Source organism: Notothenia rossii (assembly GCF_949606895.1).
Source record: "Notothenia rossii genome assembly, chromosome: 2".
NCBI lineage: Eukaryota > Metazoa > Chordata > Actinopteri > Perciformes > Nototheniidae > Notothenia > Notothenia rossii.
Genome location: NC_136904.1, coordinates 14218832 through 14235907, shown reverse-complemented (window position 1 = coordinate 14235907; position 17076 = coordinate 14218832). Strand labels below are relative to the sequence as shown.

At 36.8% G+C, this 17076-nt stretch overlaps 2 protein-coding genes across 5 annotated transcripts in view; one reads left to right on the top strand and one right to left on the bottom strand.

Moving 5' to 3' along the window:
* Nucleotides 1–744: 744 nt before the first annotated feature.
* Nucleotides 745–9528, bottom strand: tacr2 (tachykinin receptor 2). Of its 4 annotated transcripts, none has more exons than XM_079664461.1 (8): nt 9228–9528; nt 8438–8599; nt 7363–7658; nt 4620–4814; nt 3628–3778; nt 3302–3421; nt 2663–2739; nt 745–2587 (listed from the first exon to the last, which is right to left on the bottom strand). In XM_079664461.1, exons 2-8 carry the CDS (start codon nt 8567–8569, stop codon nt 2266–2268), a joined length of 1293 nt encoding a protein of 430 aa, XP_079520587.1. In that variant the 5' UTR covers nt 8570–8599; nt 9228–9528; the 3' UTR covers nt 745–2265. The 4 variants fall into 4 exon arrangements, with proteins under 4 accessions (XP_079520587.1, XP_079520586.1, XP_079520588.1 ...); XM_079664460.1 differs by having other exon boundaries at nt 8438–8579; XM_079664462.1 differs by having other exon boundaries at nt 8438–8587; nt 9229–9528.
* Nucleotides 9529–13183: 3655 nt separating this feature from the next.
* The window catches only part of tspan15 (tetraspanin 15), a 37407-nt gene continuing 33514 nt past the window's right edge, over nt 13184–17076 (top strand). The window contains exon 1 of the mRNA XM_079663995.1: nt 13184–13552. Within this exon, the coding sequence (XP_079520121.1) occupies nt 13463–13552 (90 nt within the window). The 5' untranslated portion in view covers nt 13184–13462. The remainder of the gene's footprint in view (nt 13553–17076) is intronic.

Sequence of the window (17076 nt, the reverse complement as noted above, 5' to 3'; positions counted from 1 at the left end):
TACTACAGTACATAAATGGCTACATTTGTTAGGTTAAAATGGCGACCTTGAAAGAAGCCTATATAAATAAAATGCATTATTAATTGCTGCTCTGTTACATTAAGCACCCATTTAAAACTGCTACAGAAAAAATGAATCCTAGCAAATTACATTTTCATTCCTTCGTACTACGCTGCTCTACTGTTGCCAGGGTAAAGATGGCCAGCCACTCCAGCAGCTATACCACCTTGCCTTTAGATGTTCTCAAAATTAGAAAAGTCTGAAACTTTAATCTTGTTTTCTGTGTTCACAAAACCCAGACTGTCTGTCAAACACTGTCAGTCAATAAATAAAGACAAACTTGTGTAAATACAACTAAAGAGTTTTAATCTATTTAGCCAAACATGACTGGATTCTGCTTACAGTACTGCAGCTCTAAAGAACAGGTCAAATATTCAATGACATATGCATACCTTGTCTTAATTAAAATGATAAGGGATGCATATGTCATTGAATATTTGACCTTTTGTTCAGATCTGTTGTGGTTTTACTTGAAGCCAACAAATAAATATGTCTTTCTAAAGTTGTGTTTTCAGTTAGTTGGCCTAGGTACATTACAGCAAGGCGTAATGGGTTGTTGGTGTGTTCAGAGGTTCATTAAACAATGAAGTAGCCATGAGAGAATGTAAGTAAAAGTGATTTAAAAACCAAGTAGCACCGCCCCTTCGACCCCTGTGTTACATTTGAACAAGAGTAGAACTGAGGGACCATTACACGCACACTCACATTTATTAAACATATTATCAACTTTTATTTCGGCCACAAACTTCTACCCTGCTGATTTCTGTAGACAACAATACATGTTTCACTTTGTGGCTTTACTTTAAAAAGTAAAAGTTGTCACAAGAAATGAAAAGGTTTTCTCTCCATTCTGAAATGTTGACAATTACAAGCTACATTATTTACAACATTATCATCATACTAAATGTGCACAAACATATCACCTTATTTACATTTCCACTTCATCAAAATATGTTCCATAATACACTCAATAGATTACATTTACATCACATTCGTCTAATTAGCAGCACTTTTAATTTGTAATGTGTACTCTACTCCACCATGAACATAAAAATATTAAAATATTACAGTTGTAGGAACGTGTGAAGTCACAATACACGAGCAACGTACTGTTTGAATGCACACTATGTGAAAGACATGTTTAAAGACTGTTACAATAAAAGATACATGCTCACCATATAACTGAGAGTAAGAAACATCCAGCAAAGTCTATAAAATAATCAAGGCTAATTTTGCTTCTAAAATATTTTTTAATCAGTTTTGTGTTTGTTTTGTCAACTGAAACTGTAAAGATAGGTGATTAGAAAATCAGTTCATATTATAAATAGCTAATTCTGTGTCTTTCAATGTAATAAATTGAGCAAGTTGTAATTAAACTTTTGTTCGACTATTTCAAGTGACAGGAGAGTAACATCTTTAAAAGCTGCATTGATACAGCAGAGCTCCACAGACTCATATTCTAAACTGCAAAGATATTCCCTTAATGAAGGTGTTATTATAAACTCAAGGCAATCCCACACTAACAACAAGAGCTAATCAGCACATTGGTGCTAACTTTGAACACCAGAAAGCTGAACAAACGTTTCTTTAACTATGTTACCAATAACTTTACAGTTACAAGCACTTTGTGTCTTAAGATTGGTGAAAAATAGGAAATGTCCCATGTCGAAGAAAAAACACATTATTAAGGCTTGCTGCTGATGCCAGAGGACTTCTCATCCATTGTAAGTAGTTGTTGAAAAGAAACATCACAAAGACTACAGTTTCACATTCTGTAGATATCCACGATTTACAGTTTCTCGAAGGAGAAGCGTAGTTAGTGAATGTGAATGATAGAGGGAGGACAAAGGAAAAAGGCTTCAGTAAGAGAAATGAATCATGGATGGATTTATCTACAGACGTTTTTAAAAACAGCAAACACTAACAATGCGAGAATAAAACTCTTGTTTTCATTAATGCAGATGTAGTTTCTTCACATATAACTCTATTTCCATGACCACTTTGGTATAAACAGCAAAACATCCACCTGTCACATTCATTTATATTTCTCTTTAAACGAAAAAAAGGGTTATTGGTCCAAAGCCACATCAAACAACTCCCACATGAAGTCACCACCCTGTTGGATCTCCCCTTTTGGATGAAATCTAATTATCAGCTCAAAAACCCAATTATTTTTCTATGGTGATGTCCTCATCATGTTTGGTTTCAGTTGTTGTGCTGTAGAAGTGTGTCAGCTGGAGATCTTGTATCTGCACATGTGCTGCTTGAGCTGTATGTGTTTAATGATGTTTGTTTTTTAAGCTGCATGCAAGCATCTCTTTCTGAGTTGATATCACTGTTGTTAGCTGCGTTTGCGTCAAAGGCGTTGGGTGTTTTGATGGAGGTATGTATGTATGTACTGTCTTTGCGGTGGCTGCGGCTCATGGTAGCTCTGAAGGTGTGTGTGTGCTGCAGCTCCATCCTGTCCTCCTCCGACACTTTGATGAAAGGACACCAAACAAACGCATGACGGAAACCAGCACGAAACCTGCAGAGAGAGGATCATTCGTTTTCTAGCCCAAGTTTTGGGATACTGGAACTTTAGTGTGAATATGTCTTTTACCTTTGGTTTAGACAGCAGTATATGATAGGATTGTACATTGTTGAACTCATCGCCAACCAGAATATAGCCAGGTACACCTGACAAAGAAAGGAAACATGATGCCCAGTTCATAAATCAGAAAGATAGAGAGCAACCTTGGTAGGCTCAATATCTCTGTCTGTTATAGGAACTCGACAGCAGTAAATATAAACTGGTGGGTAAGATTGTTAACTCTAAGAAGCATAATAGACCGCCAACAAAAGCAATTCCATGATTAAATGATGATGAACAGCTGTAAACAGCAAAGCCTGGCCAATTATCTTTGATTAAAACATCCCCTCTACTCTAGTTAGAGTTTGTCCCCTTAGGCTGTATAATATAATAAACCTGGCAAAATTAAATTTGAAAATGTTCTTTCATTCAAAATGTACAGTCTAATGTACACGTTTAGACAGGTCAGGTGTTAAGGAAAACATTATAGCACACTTAAACATGAGAGGCAAGGCTTTGCACCAAGGACATGCATTCAATGACTGTTACATTTCTTTTATTTTATGTCATGTTTTCTCCTCAGTGAGTTGAGACCAAAGATACTTTCCTGTCTTGGCTTCACAATAAAGGTTGTTACATTTTCAAACAGGCAGAAAGGCAGCTGCTCACCTGTTGGATGTAATGCTGTTTATAAATGTCTCTGTTAAAGGATCCCAGTATGAAGTAGATGTGGTAGGGCAACCAGCAGAGGGCAAAGGTCAAGACCACGACAACCATCATCTTCACCACCTGTCGGAAATCACAGAGAGAATAATAGCCAATACATATATAAAGCCAATAATGCCATATTTTAAATTCACGCTCATGTAATTGTGTTCGATTCACCGTTAGCTTTACTTAGCCACGGTTATCTGAGCATTTTGAAAATAGTGATAATGCGACATCAGAAGACTAGAACTGTACTTTATGACAGTATACAAATATAAGTGTGTGACCTTTCTCTTGGCAGTGATCTGGCTGTGGTAATGGTCCCTCGCCTCTCCAGGGATGTGCCCACCCCATAATGACTGACCCACTAAACTGTAGGTCACCAGCATCACCAGCAGAGGGAGTAGGTAGATCAGCAAAATGACTGCAAACTGATAACTGCAGAGGGAGAAAGAGACAACAAGCTTCATTTTTTTAATGGTTTCAGAGATTGTTAGGGGTTGTGAGCCCAGATTGTTTGTAGTGTCCCTTTGGTTGTGATATTGTCTTCCAACAAAGCTTTCTAAACCAACTCCATTAACGGCCTCAGCAACATTTAAAAGCGACTGAACAATCTTAACCCTTTAATTCAAGTCAATCAAGCCTGCATTGGTTAGTATCAGTGAGTAGTTGACAGATTGGTTTAGATGTATTATAGCAACTGAAGGTGTCCAACCATGGGATTGAAAAACAGAAACCAGAGCTGTTCGTTTAGCATGAAACACTTGAAATAACTTACGGATAAGTTAAAAAAGAAAGCAGAAAGAAAGTGAGGTCAAAGAAAACTATTTCTGCTAAAAAGTTAGCAATGATTGAGAGTCAGACCTAAACATTTCAGATGTGTGTATCTCACACTGCACTGTAACTTGTATTCATGTACCTTTGTTATTCATGTTTTTTTATCTTTGCTTTATTTTTAAATGCCCTTTTATAATATGTTTCTTAATGCTCTTAATGTCTTTCATTTTTGTAAAACACTTTGAATTTCCTTGTGTTGAAAGGTGCTATATAAATAAACTTGCGTTGCCTTACATAAATGTTGGCTTCAACTCACAGATGTTCAGAAATATGTGAATTTTAATAACTTTTGTACTGATTTGCATGACTGTCCCCTTAAATGTGAGTGTGCCTGTCATGCAGACAATATCTTTGTGCTGATAACTTGTTAATTTCTGTTAGCCTATACATCAGTCGACCATGCACACAGTTCTGGGGTTGTAAATGTCTGCGGTTTCTTCACCTTAGTTGATGTGTCCCTCCATAATCGTCCGGCCAGTCGACCATGCACACAGTTCTGGGGTAGTAAAATATTGTCACGCTGTAGTAGCACTGAGGGAAAGCCAGTAAGATGGCTACGATCCAAATGAGGGCGATCACAACCTTCGTAGAGGTGGAGGAGAGGCGGGGCTTCAGAGGGTGGATGATGGCCATGTACCTGACACAAGATAAAAAGGTTCATTTATGGAGTGTTTCATTTAGAGTATGTTGTTATAGGAACAGACCAGAGTGGTTCCTAAAAAACATCTTCTGTGTGCGAGCATCTCTGCCATATGTTTAAAAGTAATTCTTCTCTTTTCATTACTTGAGGTTGTTAATCATAATCGCTGAGTTTTTCTTCTTTGAGAGGCTTTATCAAAGTCCGTTTTTAATACATATCATTTATATTTAATTGCATTCTACTGTAGATGATAAAGTGGTGGTTTCGTCTGTGTTGCCTTTCTCTTTAATCCATTATTCTGAACACATTATTCTCGGCCTTAAAAGCTTTATGGGCTTTAATTCTAACTGAAAATGTTGAATAAAATATCCATCCCCTTTTTCATTTATAAATCATATCCCTAACTCTGAGTCATATGTTAGTAAAATAACTAAACCGTTGATCTGCTTTAGAAAAGAGAGATCGCCTTTACAAAGAAATGAACAGCTCTATATTTCGTGTGGTATTATTTCAAGGTTGTGGGCATTTTTAGAGCTATAACAAAGAGGCTTTTTCATGACCAAACCTGCATTTTATACATTTTCTGTCTCTGTCATTATGTTCGTTTCTGTCTTTCTGTCTGTGGTTATGTCCTGACCAACTGCCAAAGTTATAATATGATATTTTATTTCTCCCTCCATGTCTGTGTGACAGAAACTGACAATGTCATAATCATGTGAAAAAAGACATCTTGTGTAAATGTCTCATAATGACTTTATGAAATCAACTGAATACACTTTTATAGTGAACTACAGGAACGTGTTAAATCACAGAAAAGACCCGCTCCTCCTTCGATGCCTTAAAACTGATCGTGGATAAAAGCTACTGTGTGTTATTTTTGTCGAATTGGACAAGAGGACAAGAGCCTTAACGCATGAAGACGTAAATGTGCTTTATTTAAAATAAGTAGTGCCCTCTGCTGCATCACTCAAGGCGATCTATCACTCATCTTATACAATCTAGTTATATTATTTTACTTAACAGCCTTTCTCAGTATTATCACCATAACAGTCAAATGATTAAACTATAACTATAAACCATTCCTTTGAATTATTCACGACTGACATCATGAATGTATTGATGGCTTCTGCAACTATTCTTAGCTCAATGGATTAAGACTGTGTGACTTGCATTTGATTAGGTTCATTGAAGATGTTTCATTGTCTTCTGTTTTTGTTATTTTGTAAGGTCAGCCGAGCACAAATTCAAAGATAACTACGTTTAATTTGTCATCTAAATACAAATAATAAAATATACTTTATTATTTAGATTAAAAGGTTTCTGTGTAAAACAACCAATTTTCAGCTCTTTTACATACTTTAAAAAGTTGACTCTCACTTCCCTTTTTCATTCGCAGTTTACTCTTAAACCAGTATTTTTGGCACTATTCAAATCTATATATAAAGTCTATGTTCTTATCACACACACATTTGAAGATAGGTGGAACCTGAGGGTTGTTGAAACAATATGGAGGTGGCAGAGTATTACCTCAGATTTTCGCTCACGTTTTTCCATGATTGATTGTTTTCTGCCTGCTGCTGCTCCTGAATAATTTCTCATAAACTGATGACTTCACACATTTGGGAACGATTATGGAGGAGTTATTTAGGCATGAGCAGATATAACATCCTTCCCTCTTAGCCTTTGGGTCATTCATCACTACATCTGTCCTGAGCCAGAGGGCCTTATATCATGTAAATGTCGATGCACTCATGAAACTCAATGTTACTCTCTCCTCTAAAAAACGGTATTAGTACGTAAGTGCATTCATGCTATAAAATGCTGCCTAATACAAAAGCACTGACATAAATGATGACTTTGTGAAGTTTATAATGTTCATTTTGTGTTGACACTGTTTCAGAAAGGTGTGTATTTAACACTACAGCCTTTATCTGTAATGGTATATGGACTGTGCTTATATAGGGCTTTATCGGGTATTTTTCACCCATGCACACCTCATTCATACAGAGGAGTACCACTTGCTCTAGGGAAGCTAACATTCATACACACCGTTGGCCATGCCATCGGCAGCAACTCAGGGCTAAGTATCTTGCCCGAGGATACATAGACATGTACAAAATATTGTATTTGCCCTTATTCCAAAGACCATAGTAGTTTTCAACACAGTTTGTACTTATCAGCCTGTAGAGTTAACACATGTATACACTATAAGTACTGTAAAACACATCATAGAGTAGTAATGGACCAGTTGAGTGGGTTATTTACAAAAACAACTTGGTTCTTGCACTGCGGAGTTGACTGTTTCACTAATTGGTCATGTCCTTTTTTACACTTTGCATAATGTAGTTCCTAAATGAGGCTTCGCAAGAGAAGAGGATGAGTTCTTGCTTTAGAGCCTATACTTTTAGGTACAACATAGTGTCTTAAGTACTTTGGTTCATTGTAATGGCAGTTTGGATTAGAGCAACCACTTAAATATCATGTAACTCACAAATGAAATGTTAAATCAGACCTTATCTGAGGTTTTCTTAGAGCTCTCTCTTACCTGTCCACTGCGATGGCAGCCATCGAGTAAATAGACGAGAACATGGCCGTGATGGGGAAGAAGTTCTGAAACCGGCAGTAGCCGAGGCCAAAGTACCAGTCGTTGTGAAGTGCGTACACAAAGTTAAAGAGAGTGTTGAAGGTTGCCATGGAAACGTCAGAGAAAGCCAGGTTGACGATTAAGTAATTGGTCACAGTCCTCATACGTCTGTGAGCAAGAATAATCCAGATCACTGTCACATTGCCAGTGATGGACACCAGGATGATGAGGGAGTACGCCATAGCCCACAAAGCCACCTGAGAAAGGAAGAGCGGATGATAGAGGAAAATAAATGTTAGGAAAGTAGAGAAAGAGAGGAGAGGAGAAAGGAAAAGAGGCGATAGGAGAGGAAAAAAGAGAGAGAAGAGGAAAGAAGACGAAAAGGAAAAGAGGAGAACGGAGAGAGTTCAGAAGGAAGAGGTGGAGACGTGGGAGAGACAAGTGGAATTGGATACTTATAGAGGACAGGCAAAGAAAGAAGAAAAAGGCCAGAAGTAATTAGATGAGAAGGGAGAAGAAGATAGGAGAGAGGATGGAGGAAAGGAGATGCAGAGAGGAAAAAAGTTTTGTACATATTAATAGATCATTTTCTGCCCTTTCATTCTGTCCATAAGGCTTAATGTGTGGTCTTGGTTAAGTTTGTGTTTGCATAATATTTATGTAACAGGAACAATGTACTCAAATTATAAAAATTATGATTTTGTTATTAGTATTACAATCAAATGTATGTTTTGTTTTAGCTATGAGTCATTTCCATCTGCAGTACCTGGATAGGTACACACAAACTATCACAAAAGGATCACTATAGACATGATTTATAAATTATTCACACATCCTTAAGGACCGACTTTATCACCTTTGACATATTTACAAAACATTTTTTTTGCATTAATTATTTCATAAAACCTCTTTTAATATTGTACTCTTTTTTCAATTAATTCTGTCTCGTTTTATTTGATCCTCTAAACGGTTTCGGGCTCTGCAGGATGCACTAAAATAGGAGTTCAAGTTGTATCACTGATCTTTATCCTCCCACCTGCCAGTCGGGCTGCTGGAACTGATTCCCCGTCGTCTCGTTTCCGTCCTCCTGCCAGTCGGTGGTCACGGAAAAAGGCCATGAAGTGGCCTCCATGTCTCTGTCGGCGTGTTGGATTCCCTCAGCATCCATATTCTACTCCCTGTCACCAGGTAATATAAACTTTACGCATAACGGTATGACACCCAATGAGAGTTACAGGTAAAATGACCTTGATCTTTTTCTTCGCATGTATAGAAATGTCAGATTTTACTTGAATTAGAAAAATATCATGTTAATATATTCTGTAGCACATATTTTCACTTTTGGTTTGTAGATATGATGAATTATGTTATACTTTTTAAACCTGAAGTATCAATGCATTTTCGATATGAGGTAGTCACATCAAGTGTTAAATTACAGTAAGAGAATGTGGCTTGCTGCACAGCAGTCACCTTAGTTAATAATCATACATCATATCACTATTATGGCAAGTTCCAGTCCACTGATAGCCTATCTTACAGTAGCACATGTAAGTTAAAAAGCGTTTTCTTGTTTAATAAATCAGGCTTCACTTTGTCACAGCCCACATTTGATTGAAAATAGGTTTTAATATTTATTATTAGTAAACATATATTTATCTGCCATGAAGCACTAGCTTTTGGCAGACACCTTCACTATTTTGTTTGCCACAGTATGCGCAACAGCCTGCAGCACAAGTGATGAATTCACAGATCGGACGGCACAGTGAAATATGTGATATACACAAATGAGATAGCCTCAATCAGATGTTTACTTTTATTGCTCTTACCTTTCTTATAAACGCGGTTTATGCCTCGTTGTTAGTCTTTTTTACATCAGTATCCATCGTTTTTAATGTCCAGGAATTAGAGTCCTTCTGCGTAATGGACAACCAGGTCCATCAGGTAATCCATCTCAAGACATCTCTATACTCTCAACTCTCTCTCTCACACACACATATACACTTTCGCTCTCCCTCCTGGCGTGTGCAACAGCTGATTACGGTACAAGCTGCTGAGAGTGACTGCAGACGCACTGACCAGCAGGCACGCGACTTTGCGCGTGAAGCAGCGCCAACTGCATCTAGAGAGAGAGAGAGAGAGAGAGAGAGAGAGAGAGAGAGAGAGAGAGAGAGATAACCTATTGAAATTAGGTAATTAATTAAGCATACTTGGAGACGTGCGTTGATTGTGCACGATTCGATCTAAAACAAGAGGAGTTAAATAATAACTAAAACAGCAGAAGGCTGGCAGCTTGGTTGTAAACGACAGAGCCACATGAAGCCTGGTTTAAAAATAAATAAAAGGAAAGGAAAGAGAGAGGTATACTTCATCCCAAGTCCCCTGCTGTTTTCTGCAGCCATCCATTTCCATCTCCCCTGAAATGCTCAAGCGCTTGTCTATACTAATAGTAATAATTTGTCTATTCTCCTCTTTTTTTGATGAAGCATAGAGTGAGAAAGACATACAGAGTGGGGTAGAAATGTAACATACTCAGTGTTTATTTCCTGTTCCTCAGAGAGAAGGGGAGCTCTCTAAAAGCCTTGTTATGACATTTTCATTATGAGTTTGTGGAAATAAATGCTTTTCTCATATTACAGGCTAACCTCAAATCTCCAGTGTCTCTGTATAAATCTTAATAAATGGAGTTAACAGAATGTTTCATGAATACTAAAAGTCTGATGGATTTTAACATCTAATAGACCTCAGCTCTAAGAATGTTATAGGCCGATCGCACCCTGTAGTACACATTGCACTAGATCTGTGAATTTTGCATACAGTACACACAAAATATACTTAATTTGAAACAATATCTGCAAAATGTGTGGAAACTGTATATATTCCTTCTTTTATTATTCTATTTCCTACTGTCCCTTGTCTTATTCTGTTCTAATTAAAAATAGTTGCATATATTTTTGTATATTTTCTATGTGTGTGCGGAGGTGGTTACAACTGCATTTCATGTTGCTGTATTATACATTGACATTGAAGCTGATCCTTGAACATTGCTCTCTTAGGAGCCATTCAAAAAGGATCCTTTCTATGTGTGAATTTATTAAATTCACACCTCTGGTGTACCATAGGGTCTGTGACCCACAGTCATCATCATCATCATCATCATCATCATCATCATCATCATCATCATCATCATCATCATCATCATCATCATCATCATCATCATCATCATCATCATCATCATCATCATCATCATCATCATCATTTGTTTTTACTTGGTATCGAGTTAGATTGCCCTCCTAAGAGGCACATATTATGGGTTTTGACATGGTCAAAGAGGTCAAACATTATTGCAGTTTGGATATGGGTTCTTTGCTGCAGCTACGACAAAATCTGTTTTCAAAGTTCTTGTGATCGGTGCTCTTAGTGCAAAAGCAAAGAAAAATCTTTTGATATATGAAATAACTGTGCTCCCCCAGGTTAAATCTATTTGAGATTAAAAAAGGGTTACAGAGATGAAAACTGGGTTGATAACCAATGATGGAGTAATCGCAAAGAACAGTCCTCTGATTACAGTTATTGACAGTTATTTTAAAAAATAGCTTGTTTTTACTCTGTGGCGTCAGAAACATGACCAAACACTCAAGACAAATTCACTGATTTGATTATATGAAAAATAAATAAAGTACCTCAATTTGAGTGCACGTAAAAAGAAGTACACACAGTTGTGCAAGGTCTAAGTCTTGGTACTCCTGAAGCACATGAACTGCAGCCATGCATGTGTGTTTACTAAGAGATAAACAGTATGCATATTTACGTTTTAACTCAGCCACTTATCACCATAAGGTGCCACTAAGGACACTCATGTATAAACTTGCTGTACTTTAACAATGTCTTAATTTCTGCAGTTACATACTTTTTATGTCTCCACACAACAAGTATACTGTGATAACATGTTTGTGCTTTCAATTTATCGCTGTCTTACTGGCATACATTCTCTTTTGCTTTCTATTGCTTTAATTCTCAGCGACACTAACTACTCCCATGTTGACTTTTATTCTTCACACATCATTCTCTTTTTTTGCCTTTCCTCCCTTGCTCTTAAGGGAAATCTCCTCTATGTGTTTGCACAGAAAAGAACAGATAGAGGTAGCACTGCTGACTTCAGCTAAGCTCGTTCTGTCTTCCCTCTGTTGAGTGTGTACACTACGCACTGCATGTGTGTACTTTCACATGCTCACAGACCTTTATTGGCCAGCAGGACCTGGTGAAGGGCGTGTTGAAGGGTACAAGCAAGGGAATGAAACGTTTCTAACAAGCTGGTGTAAGTGTGTATTTGTTGTCTCAGGTCTCTCAAAGGTCACCTATTGTGCAAAATCAAAATGTTCATGTGTTTTACTCACAAAATGTGCCCCCTCAAGTTTCAGGAAAAAAGATTCTCTCTCTTTTTGTCCTGATCCAGCTATACAAAAACGAAAATTATCTGATTAGATTTTGGCCAATTTGTGATGTCACAATCTTTTTCTGGGTTGTGTAACCATTAGCCAATAACCAACCAAGGTAACACCCGCCCACCTTATCACCTGAATAGCAGAATTCTGTGTCTGAAGTCCCAAAACACCTCACTGAGGCAACAAAAACAACAATCCCTATGACACTTTTTTTATTTTTTTTATATACCTTTTACGCACCTTGGAAGGAGGAGAGGTTGTGCTCACACTCAGTTTCTAGAATAAGTACAGAAGTACAAATTAACAACAGGTCTGGTAAAAAAGCTTTCTTTTTTCTTTTACTATGCTTTGCACTGTTGTCAGCTATTGCTATTTTGCTTGTGAAAGCAAAGAAGACAAAGGTGGTGGTGATAATTAAGGATTAACCAATCCAAACGGGGGAAAGTAGTGATTTATTTGAGTGAGAAGCCACTCAGACAGCTCCCTCTTATCGACTCAACACACGTTAACAGCTGCTGATAAGGTTCGAACAGAGGAAACAGAGCCGGACAAACTGCAAACAATAAGGGCGATGCTGGCGTGATGTTCTGGTGTATGATGGCACAACATGTTCTGTTGTGGTCCACAGCTGTATATTATTAAATGGTTCAAACTTAGTCTTATTTAAAATATTCTTAAAACCAACATTTTCAAGGTGATGTGTAGATGACAATGTCTGCATGTTTTTAAGGTTTTGGGTTGGTTTATTTAGCAGTCAAAGAAAATCAACTCTATATTGATAATGTGTACATTTTGGTCTGTGTATGAGTCTTAAACAGAGGCAGAGCAGTCAAAAAACAGCAGTATTTGGTAGTACTAATGTTAAAGTCTTCAAAGTAAGTAAGTAAGTCCTCTGAAGGATTCACAGATTGTCAATTATTTGTGTTTTATCTGTTGTGTTTCACCACTATGGGTCAAAGTTAGATTTTTTGAGATCCATATTGTGCTGCATGTGTGCTAATTAGCTGTTATGTGAGACTGATAGAGCTTAATTGAACAGCCTTTTGTGTTGTGTATATACTTGTATTTTTCATTAACTGTTAAATGATTGTCTTTTTTAAATTGTTGTCATTCACTTTGTTATTTGTATAAAAGTGTCTAACAAATTACATGTAATGTAATATTCATTGGCATCCCAATTCAGTTGGAAGGCAAATACATCTTCATATCATTAAATAATATAAAAATATATAGCTTTATATATATATATAGCTATGTTCGTTAAAAAAAACATATTTCTGATCCTAATATCAATGAGATTTTGTTTTTTAAAAGGAAAAGAGGAGGAAGTGTAATGAGCCCATTATTCCTGCACACGCCCCTGCTTCAGGCTTCAGATCAATGTTGTGGTGTGGTTCTGCTGTCGAAAACCAATGTAGGCTATTTCATGCTATTAGTCACAACATAATAATACAACTGTCCATTCGCTGCCATTTTCCGCTTTGTTTATTTCATCTCATAAATCTCCTATCAATCTGTCCATCAATCACTCCAACACGCGCTCCCAGGTGTGGTGACGAGCACAACGCGGAAGTGAGTGTCAACAGCAGACAGTCTGGAGTCAACTGTCCACAGACACGATGTCCAACAACCAAGAGATACGATACTGTCACCGATTCTCCTACATTTTGCTCAAGTTCACCTTGTTTGCGTATGGCATCGTCTGGTGGGTGAGTAACGTCATGTTTATTGTTTGTTAAAGAGGAGCGCGCGCTGTGTTTGCGCCGATATCCCGGCTCGAGGATCAGACAGACTGGGTGTGTGTGTTTCAGTTATGATTCAGCTGTGTGCTGTTCAAACATGATGTTTAAGTGAATAAATTATGAGATAGAGGAGTGTATCGCCTTTTTAATGGCTGCGTTGTGTTTTGTGATGTACAGTTTTGAAACGACAGGTGTTGTACCTCTGGGAACATTTTATTCTGAAGGATCGCTCACATTGATAACCGTCTGCCTGTGGTAATGTGGCGACACCTTCCACCTTTACCCTGCTCTTACCTGAGTAAGTACAGGGTAAACACAACCAGAGGTGAAGTACTCTGATCTTGTACTTAAAGGTCCCATGTCATGCTTTTCTGGTTATTACAAGTCCCCTTGTGTGTTATGTAGCTTTTTCTGCATGTAAACGGTCTGCAGAGTCACAAACCCTCAAAGTACACCCTGTAGCGAGTAAAACTCTAACACAGAAAAAACCTGTCTATGCTGCCCCAAAACGCCTCGTTGGAGATTTCTCTTTTTCAATTGTTTTCTTTCTGAGTATATAATCTGTTTGTCATTTTCTGGTTGCTAACGCCATTGTAACACATAAACACTGATGTTCAGCTGTAACGGCTGTGGCATAATCAGAACGGAGTAGGCGAGCTGACCAATCAGAGCACAGTGGACTCATAGGAGGGGGGGGTGCAGGAGCTCCAACAAGCCGTTTAGGACAGAGTGAATACACATAGGCTACACATACACATAAGACTGATATTTATTACTTTTACTGAATGAAAATGTCAATGCAGACATTTGGTAAAAGATTATAAGACATGCCAACATACCTGAATTCACTATCAAATAATATTTAAAACAGATGTAAAAACAACATATAAACAAATATTAAGGTTGATACTTTCCCTTAAACCTCCAATAAGTTAATACAAAACATTTGTTAGATTTGATTTTAGATGCGCCTGTCGCATTATATTGTAAAAAAAGGAATAAGGACCAAAACATTGGAAAACCTTTACATCCATTGAGCTTTAAGCTTTATTTCTCCCTTCTTTCTTTGTCAGTGGCATATTTCCTTTTCAGTAATTACTTCTTAAAGTCACCAGGGTACATTTTATTAACTAAAAGAATGATTTTGAGCCTCGAGATCCTTGAACAAATCGAATCCTGCCTCCTCTGAATTTAACTGGTGCGGAGAGGATATACAGGCAGTTTTTATTTCATATTTTTAAAGCAATTTGGGAAGATTAAACACAGCTGCACATTAACACATTAAGCTGCTCAAATTGAGTCTCTGCAGCTCGTCCTTAAATGTTAAATATGCAGCTAATTTGGACGTGATGTTTTGGACATTGCCTCAGATTGTCAGTTATAGGTTTCTTATCATTTTTCCATGATTGCTTATTTGCACAGGCCTTTTAGAATCCTGAATTTTCATAATGCCCTTAATTTTCCATTGAACTATTATGTCTCTTTTAGAATGTTTTACTTTGACATTACTGTCAATGTAATTCACCTCCAACATAGTGCACTTGTACTACACTTTGTACACCGGTATACTAGTAGAACGTACAGTATATACTAGTATATATATGACAATTATCATTGGTTCAACTTAAAACATGGCAGCTGAATAAAACCTTGGAGAACTCTCTCATAAAATGGGTAAAGATCAAATCACTCTTCCAGTGATTCAATTGGAAAAAATTCACATGTTATTACTTTACTATACAGAGATGCTGTATGAGAAACCAATGTGATTTTGGAACAATGTAAATCTATTCTAGTAGACCTCAACAATGGAAATATGATCAGTAGAAATGGCCATGTCATGGGACCTTTTTAAGTAGAAGCACCAGAGTGTAGGAATACTCCGTTACAAGTCAAAGTACTGCAATCAAAATGTTACTAAAGAACAAAAGTATAAGCATCTGAATATACCTAAACTACTCATTATGCAGATTGGTACATTTCAGAATAATATATATATATATATATATATATGATATATTTTGATTATAATTATTGATGCATCAATGTGTTTATCAAAGCTGGTACAGGTTCAGGTTGTTTTAATTACCTTGTATTCAGCTGGGAAGCTTGTGAATTTACTTCAGGTGTAATTAAAGTCTAATTTAGGTGTTTATATTTCACATCATTTTTCAAGATCTGCAAAGTAACTAAGGGTATTACATAAATGTAGTGGAGTAAAAGTACACATTTTACCTCTGAATTGTAGTGAAGTAGAAGTAAAAAGTAGCAAACAATAGAAAAAGAAGTAAGGTACAAGTACCTCAAACTTGTAATAAAGTCCATTACTTGAGCAGATAAAGACAAAATGAAACAGGAACAGTATATTCATTTTTATTTTTATTTATGGGAGATTCCAGAAGCTGCTGTGGCCGGACATAAGTCATGTGTGGGCCGTCATATGACACATCAGCAACAAAGTTTTCAGTACATAAGGAAGTTAAATAACAGAGGGATTTTGCTCCAAATAACAGAGTTGGTCCAGTAATTGTATTTGTTCAACATAATCTGCATGTTAGCATTGCTAGAGTAAATTCAGGGAGGTTATCATATATTTCTTCTGCACCTTCTTGAACTTCTTGTAACTAATAGTAGGCCTATCAACCTTTCAGACTTGAATAGTGTGGCTTTTTGTGATTAAACTAAACTGTGGTTACAGTCGCAGGGTGTGTGTGAGTTAAGATGAGGCTTATTTGTGTTTCACAAGTAACTTCTAATCTTATAAGAAAATGAATACATATGTTAAAAATATAACATGAAACAACTGCTGTCTGTAAGGGACCCATCAAATGATTTTGGGCTTAATGTAGCCTTTTAATCTTTGACTTTTAGTCTGCTACTCAAGTGAAATGAAAAAAAACGATGACATAGAGTAGCCAACAGTAAAGGTGAGATTAGTTGTGCTTAAATGAAAGTTGAAAGACATAAAGAATGGCTTTATCTTTATTTGCATATGATTAAGTGTCCAACAAACTCCTATCTCCATATTTGATTCTTGCCTTTCAGCATTGTGTCACAAGTCTTTTTTTAAATACTTTGATAAACGTCAAATTTCTCAACTTTTGTTGTACTTTGTTGTACTTTTGATAAGGCAATTTCAGTATTTTAAGTACAAAGACAAAAATCAAAGCTGTTCTTTCTGTAAGTTTAATTTAAACCTCCGAGGGTCAACTCGCAAGCTCAGTAAAAATAATGAACTTAGCAAAAGAGCTCAGAACAGAGGATTTGTTCGGTTTTTAAACACAATGATCCTCCATCTAGACACTGAAGTTTGCAATGTCATGAAACGGAAGTACATTAAACATTATTTCTAAAAAATCACAGGACAGCATCTTCCAAATCCAGCTGAGCAATTCAAAACAATTTATAATTGTCTCTGGACATTCAACATTACTATAGTTTTCATATTCACAAATTATTGAAACCAGAGGATTTCTTGCAGATCTTTTCCA

Coding starts and splice junctions, on each gene's coding strand:
- tacr2 (XM_079664461.1), bottom strand. CDS start 8,569: ATGGATGCTGAGGGAATCCAACACGCCGACAGAGACATGGAGGCCACT. Junction 7,659..8,437: donor TCCAGCAGCCCGACTGGCAG/GTGGGAGGATAA, acceptor TTCCTTTCTCAG/GTGGCTTTGTGGGCTATGGC. Junction 2,740..3,301: donor AACAGCATTACATCCAACAG/GTGAGCAGCTGC, acceptor TTTCTTTGTCAG/GTGTACCTGGCTATATTCTG.